This window comes from Nannobrachium achirus, assembly GCF_963921795.1.
Source record: "Nannobrachium achirus genome assembly, chromosome: 3".
Lineage (NCBI taxonomy): Eukaryota > Metazoa > Chordata > Actinopteri > Myctophiformes > Myctophidae > Nannobrachium > Nannobrachium achirus.
In genome coordinates, this window is record NC_137812.1 from 57,568,545 (window position 1) to 57,581,670 (window position 13,126).

General features: G+C 42.7%; 1 protein-coding gene across 1 annotated transcript in view; it reads left to right on the forward strand.

Moving 5' to 3' along the window:
• Positions 1-674: 674 nt before the first annotated feature.
• krt222 (keratin 222) overlaps positions 675-13,126 on the forward strand; it is a gene marked incomplete at both ends in the record, with an annotated part of 16,656 nt that continues 4,204 nt past the window's right edge. The window contains 5 exons of the mRNA XM_080722686.1: positions 675-842; positions 4,288-4,407; positions 6,333-6,415; positions 7,986-8,139; positions 9,508-9,795. Of these exons, the coding sequence (XP_080578812.1) occupies positions 675-842; positions 4,288-4,407; positions 6,333-6,415; positions 7,986-8,139; positions 9,508-9,795 (813 nt within the window). The remainder of the gene's footprint in view (positions 843-4,287; positions 4,408-6,332; positions 6,416-7,985; positions 8,140-9,507; positions 9,796-13,126) is intronic.

Consider the following 13,126-nt stretch of genomic DNA (forward strand, 5'->3'; position numbering starts at 1 on the left):
AGGATGAAAGTCCCTGTCGTGGCTGAATGCTGACAGCCATGACAGGCTACTGATAGAAAGTAAAAGCAAGTTAACAGTGGCCCGATCCTTCCTCTGTGGCCCGTCCCAGGATCGTTCCCATGAGTTGGGACACTAGGGAAGCGTCCATCAGGTTGGCTTTTAGAGGAATGTGGCTGGAGCAGTGGTGGAGGACCGGCTCCCAGTGACCAGTTGGACAGGCCGGCTCACAGTGAGCAGTTGGACAGGCTGGGGCACTTTTGCTGGCTTCCCACTGCCCACAGATACCACACTGCACGCTAGACTGGGGGAGAGACAGCCACGTTGGCTCGCAGGTGAGCATGACTGGGTAAACATTTACCCAGTAAACGCCTCTAGGACTGTTATCTTGTGATACATGTACATATAGTTGTCAGGGTGCAGCCTGTGAAAGCTGTAATTTTAAAGTCGCTGTTTAAGCCACTGGATGAAACATATAAGTTTGTCCGCTGCATGTTTATGTATGTACTGTGTGTGTGTGTGTGTGTGGGGGGGGGGGGATGCTTGAGTATCACTATGTGCTGTTTCATTTCACTGCAAAGGGAAAGCTTAAGTCTAAGTAGTCATGTGAGTATATTGTTTTGTGTGGCCGCAGTCTCAGGTTTCCAATGGAGTTGATGGAAGACTGTCGTTGTACCATGAGGGGTCTCAATGCTCGTCTTAGGGGCTTTCTGGAGCAGGTGAACCGGATGCAAGAGGCCAACCGCGTTCTGGAAGGACAGATATCAGAGTGGGGAAAGCGGAACATGCCACATTCCCAGGACTGGACCCAGCAGGAAAGAGTTGTGGAGGAACTCCGTGCCCAGGTGAGAATAGCATCCCTTGACTTTAACTATAAGCCTATTATATGTATAAGTCCTGTGCGCGTCTTAATAAACATTCTGCTGCTGTATAGCATTCATTCTGTTTTATTCTTTGTAAAATAACTGAGGAGGAGTTGGGAGGAGTTTGGACAACACTTGTGGAGCAGACGTGGTCATTACCACTTTGTTATTATCCTTATTCTGTGTTCCATTACATCAGCTCTTGGTTTGCAGACAGCAGGAACTGGTGTTTGTAATTCAGCAGTGGGTGATTGCAAACAGACAGAAAAGCATCATTATGAGAATCGAGCAATTCTGGTGTTTGTTTATATTTACTAATTCTCGATAACAGGAAATCTGGGCAATCTATGCATCGTATAAACACTGGGAAATCAAAGGGGCTGAAATATAACGGTACAGAGTGGACACTAGCAAAATAACAAACAGAATGATCTTTACAAAATGAAGCAATTTATTTCCCCCACCAAATTGATGACATCAAATACAAATGTCATACCTAACCAATGAAAATTGTATTGAGCCCCAGTGGGAAATTCAGGTGTCATACAGTAGCAACATATGTTTTCCTTGATAAGCAAACTGCAGGGGTCAGTAGGGGTCCAGGGAGTCACTCGCCAGCAGCTTGAGGTGCTGCAGGACCAATCTTTCAAAGATCTTTATCGACGCGTTAACTCAGAGAAAAATAAGATGTGTAATTGATCCCCAGAGGGAAATTCAGGCGTCATAGCAATGTGGTGAGTAAAAAAAACATAAAAAAAAGAATATTTAAAAAAGTTAAATGTTCAATTAAATTAAAAATAATGAAATAATAAAATACATTTGTGAAAATAATGTACAATTTACTCAAATAATAATAAATACATGAATTTTGCAATGTACATCCTCCTAGCAGTTCATGTGCAAGTGTGACCCCTCCTATCCCCTCAAGGATAAATTAAAGCCCTACTTCATTATACAAGAGTATTGCACAAAAGTAGTGAAAATAGCTTGTAGATTCGATTGTCAATTTTCACTACCTTAACTCGTTTTAAAAATAACAATAGAAAAGGGAACGGTTTTGGACATACAAGGTTTCCCCCCGACAGCAACCCTATGCACAGTGGCGAAATTAGACCTTATTCCCCATGGGTTTTCGGATCAAGGGGGCCCTGATCAAAGGGGTCTGTTGTCTTTGCGCGATTTAAGCGCAAACTACAATGATTGGGCGTATATCTTTATTTAGGCCTATGAAAAACAGCCACTAGGGGGGGCCCTTGGGTTTTTAAAACCCAAAAACCCTGTCAAATTACGCTTGTGCCTATGCAGGAGGGGAGCGTGTCGATATTGTGACATAGCATCTGTTCGACGGCCCATTCTTTCGACGCGGGTGAACGTTAACCTGGTGAAAAGCTAACCTGCCGACGCGGGTGAATGTTATCCTCTATGCCTAAACCTAAACCTAACCCAAACCCTAACCCTGACCTCAGTAACCGTGACGCGGGTGAGTAGCTAACCAGCCGACGCTGGTTGTCGAAAGAATGACACATCGAAAGAGCGAGATTTCAACATGCAGGAGTCAGTAGTCAGAAGTCAGTAGCAGACAGTGCAAATTCTCATATGGGGGTCAAGCTTGGTTGTGCGTAATCGCAATTTCTTGACATAATCGCAATTATTTTGTGATAATCGTCATAATCGTTTACATGTTGAAAAATGTTTATATATGTTCAAACATTTAAAAAATAGTGGAAATAGTCGATCTACAAGCTCACAACGCGCCGCATCGCTGTTCTTTTTAGTGTAAACTAAAAAGATATGTCCTTCATTCTTTTGTATATTTGGGTTATGTGTCAAAGTCTACAAGCCAAACAGAAATGTAATTATCAACGACAAAAACACAATTAAATCGTTAATCGCAATTATTTGAGTGACAGTTAATCGTCATGTAAAATGTCATAATCGTGACAGCACTAGTTCTGACTACTTGCACAAAGGAACTAACTGGCCATGGTGCTTTGTGGTTTGCCGAGGAGGGATGATTCTGTGGCTGAATGTGCTCCTAATCTTCTCTGGCATATCCTAGAGGGGATGGGAGGGGTTCTCCAGGATAGCATCCCACTTCCTCCTCATCCTCCACTGGCTAACAACAGACCAACAGCCTGTTGTTGTACACACTGAAGTATCTGAGCCTACTCGGGAAGAACAACTTCCTCTATCCCTTACTGCAGTGGTTCCCAAACTGTGGGCCGGGACCCCCAGGAGGGTAATCAAATGATTTTTGGGGGGGTGATAAGATGATTTGCTTAATGTGCAACATTGTTTTATCACTCAACAGCAAACAAACCAAACCAACATAGCACACAGTAAGTGTAAACAGGTTATCTGCACATTTTTGAAGTAACAGTTTAAGGACTTTTAAGATCTTTTAATACCTCTAAAAATAATATAAATAAAATAAAATAATTAAATAAGACAAAAAACAAACTATACTGTACTATATAAATGTTCAAACATTGGCCAAATTGTCAAATATTACGTAAGAAGGAGAAATAACTTATAATATACGATCTACCCGGTATGCTCACAATGCCTCGCAATGTGTGAGCTTGTAGATAAGCTGTTTTCACAAATTTTATCTGTGGAATCGAGTCAAAGAATGTACAGTAAAGCCTCAACTTCTACAATTTCAAGTGCTTGTCAGGGTGGGGGGTTTCTGAAAAGTTTGAGAACCACTGCCTTACTGTAGAGCAGTGGTTCTCAAAGTGGGGTCCGGGGACCCCCAGATGTCCTTGAGGGGCTTCCAGGCATCCCCAGCAATATTTGTTAATACCACAATCACATATCATATCACAATCATTTTAATATATCATCGTTGTGGATGTCCAAAACTGTTTGTTTTGCATTTTTCATTTTAAAAATGATTTAAACTAGTGAAAACAGCCGATCTACAAGCACACACAACGCCTCGCCCTGCTTGTAGATCTGCTGTTTTCACTACTTTTGTGCGACGGCCTTGTACGATGAAGCAGGGCTTTACTTTGCGAAAGAACATACACATTTGAAACTTGGAGATACAAGGTTTCTACCCGACGACGACGATATGTTATTATGTTGGATATTCAATAGCACTCACAAGCTCCAGCCTGTGCATCTGCTCTCTTTGAACATTATTGAAACATCTTGAAAGTGTTTTTTTTTTTACACAAATCTTTTCTTCCAGGGGTCCCTAGCACAAAGAAAATCATCTGGGTTGTCAGTGTTGTCAGTTTATCCAGTTTATTGTGCATGGGTACTACACCTCCTCCCCTCACATGGTGTCTTGATCCACCAGTAGTCCCCACCAGCTCCACTAGGGCTCTGCACTCTTCCTCATTGTCATCCACTATGCAGCTGACAAAGTCATCTGAGAACTTTTGTAGGTACCGGTACGCATCCTGCTCTTGAGTTGAAGGTTGAAGTAAAGAGGGTGAACATGAACGATGACAGCATGGTTCCTATTGGGGAGAGTGCCAGTGTTGCTTGCCAGCACATCGACAGGATGCCCTGCAGTCTGACGTACCATGGTCTGCTGGTGAGATTGTCTGTAATCCAGGCCCTCAGGCCTTGGCCCACCTGCCAGTGGTGTTTGGTGTTGAAAGCACTGGAGAAGTTGAAGAACATGGCTGATTCTAACTTGTGCAGTAGTCAAAGATCTTTATTGACATGTTACTGTGCATCTAGCCTGGGATCACTTCACTTTTAGAGGTTGTAACCGGTTTGGAGGGGAAACCACAACACGTCATGTTGTAGTACTCAACAGGACTACAATTTTCCAGAACTATCCAACTGGATTCAGTTTTAACCCAAAACAATTCCCCTGCGCTCAAGGACATACTTTTATGGCCTACCTAATAAACTCCTTGATGCGGAGTAGTTTTGCATTTGAAAAAATCTTTTGGTATAGGCCTATGCATCTTTTAGTCCAACTGGTAGCGACTGGCAAGACTACACTAGGCTACTCGAGCATTTTAACAGGGATTGGGGAAACAAATGGGGGGAACCAAATCAAAGCGACGCCGCTTCTTCTAAACGGCCAGTTGTGAACGAACACCAGTCTTTCCCCCAGAAAGCCTGGTAGGCGAGGTTACTGTGCATCAGAGAAACTCCCCTGTAGTCATTGAGAGCACTGGGGCGGCAGTTGCTCAGGGGTAGAGTCGATCCCGGGCTCCCCACAGTTAATGTCAAAGTGTCCTTGAGCAAGACGCTGAACCCCTAATTTCTCCCGATGAGCAGGTTGGTGCCTTGCATGGTTTCCTCTGCCATCGGTGTATGAATGTGTGATTGAATTTAATGCAAAATCTCTGTAAAGAGCCTTGGATAAAGGCGCTATATAAATGCATCATTTACTATCCTTTTTCGGTCTCCTCTTTGTACAATTTGTAAACATTGTAGTCTGTTTTAAGTTATCATGGGGTAAACATTTTACACAACCTTATTTCCTGATGTGGGGACAAATATTCTTCAAACCAGTGAATTAAGTAGGAACTCAATGTTAGACAATGTTACAACGGATTAGAGAAGTAGATCATTACATTTTGTTTTGTCTACAGCCACAACTGTCAAACACAGAAATAATCAAATCCTAAGTATTGTTAAACACAATAAGAATGTGGGCCTCTTTATAACTTTAAAGGCCATTCCTCTGTTAACCTTGTCACTTTGTTAGTTGACCATTAACGCAGTCTATTGACTGCGTCTCACATGAGTTGACTTGAGGGTTTTCAACCACTCCCTGATTGATCATCAGGCGTCATAGTTCTGACCAGACCTGGCTGCAACAAGTATGCCTTCCTTTCACCTGATAGGATCTGTAATATCAGATAACTACTGCTAATCATTTTAATTAACTCAGAATGGCTTGCATTTCTGCTATCCTTTCTTCATCTGAACAATGCCTCTGCCAATGTCATCATCCCCTACCGGTATATCTTTTACACTGCACATCCAAAACCCGGTTGTTCATACTTTGAAGTATTAAATGTTCCTGTCTTATTTTTGGCATTCGTTTGTATTGCAGTTCTAGGTTGTCTATTTTAATCATATGTTTCAAATTTACAACCTAAATGACTTAATCAAACATTCGCTCATAACCAGACTTGCTCATATCAGATTTTCTCAAGCAATTTTGGGAGCCTATTAACCCTCTGATCTATGTCAAAATTGCCGTAGGTATAGATTTTATGATAATAATCAAAGAGTGACTACTATCTTGATGTAATGAAGTCACAGACATTGTGGCAATATCACAGGCTCGAACGCGTAGATAATTATCTTAATGATGTAGGCCTACTTTGATCCATTCAACATGTTTGGCATTGGAATATATTGCTGATATTGACTGTAGTTCCAGCTGTCTGAGACATATGGACGGACAAACCTCGGACATTGCCATCTTTAAGCTGCTGGCAATGACAAAATACAATAGGGTTACTCTTTCCTCTGTATTGTGTGTGTTAGGTTGGTAAGCTGCTGATGGAGAATGCACAGCTGGCACTGCAGTCTGATAATATGAAGTCCAGAGCGGCAACCATCCAGGCCAGGTCAGTGGTGTCACTTGTCTATTTGGGTCAGGATGACTGCGAACTACAGCAAAGACAATGAGAAAGCAAGAGTCTCAAACAAAACATTGTTTTATTTCCTGTATCTGTAGGACTTAGGAGACCATTAAATGACCCATGTTTTGCACTAGTGATGAGGCACGAGATTGGCTATTCTTGTTGAATTAAGGATCTTTACGTAACTACTGTATGTATGTGTGTTCCCTTGTGGAAGGTCCTGGCATAAAGTGGTGTCTGTCACACCAGAAACAATGCAGCAAAACCCTACTTAGCAGAATTAGACAAGGTTTATTAAAACTCGAATCAAATTATTTCCACGCCATTTACGTGCTTGTCCTAAAACTGTCCCTCGCACTATACTGAACAGTACTGTACATCATAAAACTGACCTCTTGAATAACAATGAAACACTTCCTGTTTCCCAGCGCAGTCAGACCTTTGTTATCTAACTAGGCTATTTCCCACTTCTATGGGGCAACCTGCATACAAACCCTGGCCCAGGTTTGTGCAGCATCGGCACTTTCCCTCATGTATTGATGCAGAATGACAGTGGACCCCCCCCCCCCCCTCCACCCCCTGCTACCAGAGAGGTCCATTAACCCCTCAAGGGCATGGGCAACACTCCGCAGCTGGAAATAAATACACCTGGTCTATTTATAGTTCCACCTGATTTGTCAGCTGGCTGGCTCAATCCGTCTGAAGCACCACTATGTAATATATACTGTAGACTGCATGGGAACGCATTATTACGTGTTATTTTGTGCTTTAACTATTGAAAAATAGCAGATCTACAAGCTCACAGCACGTCACCAAGTGCCGCGTTGCGAGCTTGTAGATCTGCTATTTTTTAAAACATTGTGAAAATGTGTCTGCTATTTTTCAATTTTTAAAGCACTAAATAACGTGTAATAATGCGTTCCCAGTCTAAATGCGTTAAATATATACTGCGTACCATCCTTTGGGTGTGGATCAGGTTTATTATTGGACTAATTGTGACTTACTGTTCCTTTTTTTGTCACAATGCTTGGTATGTGAAGCATCATGTTTGTCTAGTCAACTGATATTATGTAAGTATGAAGATGTGGAAATGCTAAACTGAAAACTTGTTTCATCTGGCCTCATTACCATCATCCAAACAGACCAGGTGCAAGAATACCATGTAACATTTCATGTTGCAGAAATAATAGTAATCAATTATTGATATTGTATAGCAATCAAATTATACTTTTGGTTTATGTGTGAATGGAAAAAGTAGAATTAGCTGAAAAAGGTATAAAATGTTATTCAACGATAAAATGTTTGTTATTTCAGTATTACATTATTACATCTATTCCGCCGATGTTTAGAAACAGGTTTGTCTTATGAATGCTGTGACTTTATTTTTTGAAAACCACACTGCTTACAACTCAACTGTCTGCCCCGCCATTGCGCTTCTGGCGTGATATAAACCACACATCATGCAGTGCCATGGTGCTCATTCATTGATGGTCAGCTAAAAACCCAACTACAGAACTGAGTTCATCTATCACCGTTGATGTTGTTGATGATGAAGGTGTGAGATGGAGGAACGTCAGACCAGGCGCCTGGAGCAGCAGGTAGCGCTGCTGAGAGAGGCCAAGAGGACAGCAGAACATACCAACATGACCCTGGAGAAAGACCTGCACTACTCCCTGGCAGACCTGCAGCAGATGCAGCAGGAATATGAGGTCGTTTCTTAGTTCTTGTTTTAGAACAGGGGTCTTCAACAGGGGGTCCGGGTCGGGACCCCTAGGGGGTCCTCAGAGTTACTACAGGGGGTCCTCTAAATCTTTGTGTGATAGGAACTTTATTTTTTCTACACTAACCACTTGAACCCTAGTATCCCTATTCTGTGTGTATTGAACATTAGCCAAGAATAGCCGAACTACAAGCTCTTTTAGATCTTTTAGATCTGCTATTCTTGGCAAAGAGGTTTGTTGTAGAGTGAAAAGAAAAGCAGACTAAGTATTCACGGCTCCTGTTGTTCAATGTCTAAAAATACACATTAAACCAACAACCTATAGTCCTAGACTGATGATATTGCTGTCAAACAAGTCTAAGCTGTCTCGGAAATCTATGAAAATGTTTCATCTGCAACACAATTTTATACAATACGTAGTGCTTGCCCTGCTTTATCTCTCTCTCAGCTAAGGGGTCCTTGGCCCCGAAAACATTGAAGACCCCTGTTGTAGACCGTACGTGCATACATGGCTAGCGTGGCATGGCCAGGCTAATATCACTTTGGGCAAACTTCGACATGGCTGCCATGACTTTATTTAGCTTGCTTGTCTCTGTGTGTGTGTGTGTGTGTGTGTGTGTGTGTGTGTGTGTGTGTGTGTGTGTGTGTGTGTGTGTGTGTGTGTGTGTGTGTGTGTGTGTGTGTGTGTGTGTGTGTGTGTGTGCGTGCGTGTGCGTGTGTGTGTGTGTGTGTGTTTTTGAAAGGAAAAAGAGGATGAGAAAAGGTTTGCTTGTGTGAGTGTACGTGCGTGTGTGTATTTATTTACTGGGAGTAAAAGGAAGAGAAGCAACGTGGAACATTTCCTCCTTATTAGCCAATTAGTGCGAAGGGTGCTGTTTTCTCAAGCCTTGACCTCACTGCCGTCGCTCGTTACAGTTGCACAGCATTTCCCTTCATCACTCTATTTCCCCTGCACCTTCACTCCTTCCTTCCCTACTCTCCTCATTCCCCTCTTTCTCTCTCACACTACTACCCTCCTTCCCTCCCTCCTCCTCTGTCCTGCTGACTAATACTTATCATCCCCTCTGCCTCTCCAGCCGCCCTCACACACACACACACACACACACACACACATACACACACACACACACACACACACACACACACACACACATATACACACATACTGTACATACACACCCTCGCACGCATGCACGCACGCACGCACGCACGCACGCACTATCAATCATTCTCACTAACCACCCTCAACTCTCTCTTCCTCTTCTTCTCTCTCTATCCCCATCTCTCTCTCTCTCTCTCTCTCTTCCCCCCCTCCCCACCCTGAATCCCTGTGTGGCTGTTGGTTGGCTGTGTGCAGGCATCTCTGGCTCTGCAGCGGCAGCGGGCCGGTTCCGGTGATGCTCTGCTAGTGACGGCCATAGAAACAGGGGAGGAAGTTGTGGAGGACGATGGCACAGGGATGGAGCTCACCCAGCTCCTCGACCGAATCAGAGCGCAGTGCGACCACATCCGACTGGCGGGCCCAGGCCAGGGGCATCCCCCTCTGGGCAGCACCTCAAATCCAGCCCCTGGCTCGGCCGGGCCCAGTCGGTCCGGAGCAACATCAGCATCAGCAGTCGGAACAAATGGAGGAGCTCTCACTGAGGTACGCAGTATCCCACTCCTCTTTCTCTCTCCCTCCCTCCCTCTCGGTCTTCACTCATCCTTTTTCTTTTTATGCTGCTTTCATGCCATCCTGGCCCGCTGCCAGCTTAGACACACCCTCGAGACCACCTCTGACTGGCCTCAGAGTGATGCATGCTTTGTTGAACTCAAAAGGATTAAAATGCAGTGAAGGAGCATTTGTTGACTGTGCTAGAAGGCCCTAGGATTAGGAGTCACTGTGCCTCCGCCTCCCGTTCGGTGCGAGTGTGTTTGTGTGTGTCTGTTCCCAGATGCGTGTGTTTATCTATCTGTCTGTTTTCTCTTGGTGTCTTTCCCTGAGCCCTGCTGTGGGTATCCATCACTACTACAGCCCAAACATTATCGTACTACGATGCTGGAACATGATTCTCTGTCCTCATCAAATATTTATTAGCAGTGAATTACAACTCTGAGCACCTAATCTATTCTGCAGATTTTCTCCATTTGTTTTTAAATGCTTGCTCACAGTTCAACCCTCCTATTTTTGTAGTTTTGGAGGAAGGATTACATTTGTCCTGGGGTTCTATAACCTTTATACTTGTTGACCGGAGTCCCCCAGGGCCCTATGGTCCTTTTTTTAAATCTCTTTGCCAAAAATAGCAGATTTATACAAGCTCACATAACATTGTGTTGTCTTGTGACGCGTTGGGAGTTTGTACATCTGCTATTTCTTCCCCCAGAGTAGGGACACTATGGGTTCATGTGGTTAAGCCAGAGTACAGTGGCTTTGATCTGACAGTTCGTACCTTGGCCAAGAGCTGTGGTTCACCACAATGCTTAAACAAAAACAGGTTTCTTGAACTGTTCTTGTTTACCTCATCATTTGAATAAGTTGGATGGCCAGTTCTTCTTTTTTCTCTCTGTTGCATTTCCAGCCCTACAGGGGAAAATATGTAATATTACATTATGTTTGTCGTCACTTGTGGTTAGGCTGTACACAAATGTTCCCTTAGATAAAAGTGTTGTTGTTTGATTTTTAATTTCAGTGCTTTCCTACAGTAGGATGAATATGGCACTAGATTAGTTTGCCATACTTTTGATCGTCGTTTTAAGTTTGGTTATCAAGAACTGGCCTACGGAATGAATAAATAAATGGTTCATAATTTCCATAGCTTTCTAGATTTTGTTTACTTCCTATCTGATTCAGTTCATCAGTGCATCTAAGATCTCATTAGTCAGCAACATAGTGTGGTGGTCTTTTTGTTTATATGTGTTGTACTTTCTGCCCATGGGGGATTTATCAGAAAGTGTCCAAAAGTTATCCAAATTGACATGTGGTACCATCTGTACCTGGATATACTGACTAAGCTCCAGTCCCCACTGGCATGTTTGAGTAATAGGCCTACTGTATTTTGCATCTGTGTGTGTGTGTGTGTGGTTGGGAGTGTGTCTTAGCCAAAATCGTATGGTAGTGTGCAGTATAATGGGTACTCTCCGACACGTTCATGCCATGCCTGCATCATTCCTGAATGACGGCACCCATTTATACATCATTGATTGTAATATCGTTATCGTTATTAGTACTGTGTAATGGGTACTGTACTGGGTACTCTAACAACGCGGGTAAAGCTTGTACTCTGACAAATGGTACACAACGGTTATGGTTCTTTACATTAAAGAGATTTCAAAAACAGAAAGTGTAGATTGAAAGGAAACAAACAAGAAAAATCGAACCTCTGTTCGAAGTGGAGCTGTGTGTGTGTGTGTGTGTGTGTGTGTGTGTGTGTGTGTGTGTGTGTGTGTGTGTGTGTGTGTGTGTATTGCAGTTGATTCTCAGGGCAGGCTAGACTCAACAGCACCTCTCTGGTCACCCAGGGTTACTACATACAGGCTACATACAGACCCACAGACCCACCCACCCACCCACATACCCACATACCTACACACACGGCCACGTATAGGGGAGCTTGTGTTCCACACAGCTCCAAAAAGAAAAAGTGTTTTGCAAGATGAAAACAAGAAAAACTTTAAAAGAAAACAGCTCCAATAATTATTAAAGCATCATAAACAATCTAGAAAGCAAAATAAAATTAAATGAAATAAAATGGCAGTTAAAACTAAATGTTATATAAATCATCTGCATCCCTCGTTTTCTTTTAGGTAGGGTTATGCATATCAAGCCTGCAGCAGAGGATCCAAGTGCTTGTGAAGGAACATAAAACGACAGGGAGTCTGTGATGTAAGCCGACCCTAACCAATTGAGAGCTTTATAAACAATCAGAAGGACTTTAAATCGATTCTGGAAGACACAGGGAGCCAGTGTAGTGTAGTATAGCTAAGACTGGAGTGATGTTGGTTTTACTTTTCATTTTTGTTAGCAGCAGAATTCTGAATAAGCGGCAACCTTTCAATGGACTTTGTTTTTTAAAGACTTGTAGAAAAGTGCATTGCAGTAGTCTAACTGACTTGAATTAAAAGCATGAATTACTTTTTCAGCATCTTGCTGACTTAGTAATTGTCATTTTAATTAATTTTAATTTAATTGTCACTTTATTTACAGTATATGGGACATAAAACTGTAATCAGAGTCTAAAATAACACCTACTGCATGTTATGCTCCTGGTTTCATCAAGGGAGTCAGCTTGCCAAGACTTTTAAAGGGCTCATCCCGTTTAGCCTTAGGACCAATTGAGATTTCCTCATTACATTTTTGAATATTATTACTCATCCATTTACTGATTGCAGACAGAGATGCGGTCAGGGAGCTGAAGAGACATTATCATTAACTTAGAGTATAGAATAAACTAAAGTAAAGGCCATGCAAGCCAAAACCAGTAGTGTTGATCCTACAATCTGCCTGTTACATTATGAGAGATCTTGTCTACAAAGTTGACATTTTGGCCTGAGGGTGGTGCTAGAGGCACCGTCATGGGGTCAATCAAATGATTATGGTTCATTCTCCAGGGAATATGAATGTGCTCAGCAAGTTCCATGGCATTCTGCCTATTAGATTTTGGGATATCTTGTGTGCAAATTGAAACTATGGCCTAAGGGTGTCACTAGAGGAAAGGACATGAAGTCACATAAATCAGTAGGCTTCATCCTCTGGGGAGCGTGAAGTGGCACAGCAACTTCTATTACGTAATTCAGGCCAGTTGTCTTTGAGATATGTTGTATGGGACAAATTATTGGATGGACAGACATTGCCATCCTTTGAGCCCTGGAAAAAAGAAGAAGACGACTTTATACTTTAGATTTTATATATACGAACATACAATGACTGAGAGAGAGAGAGAGAGAGAGAGAGACACAGAGAGACAGAGAGAGAGAGAGAGATGGTGGAGAGAACCACT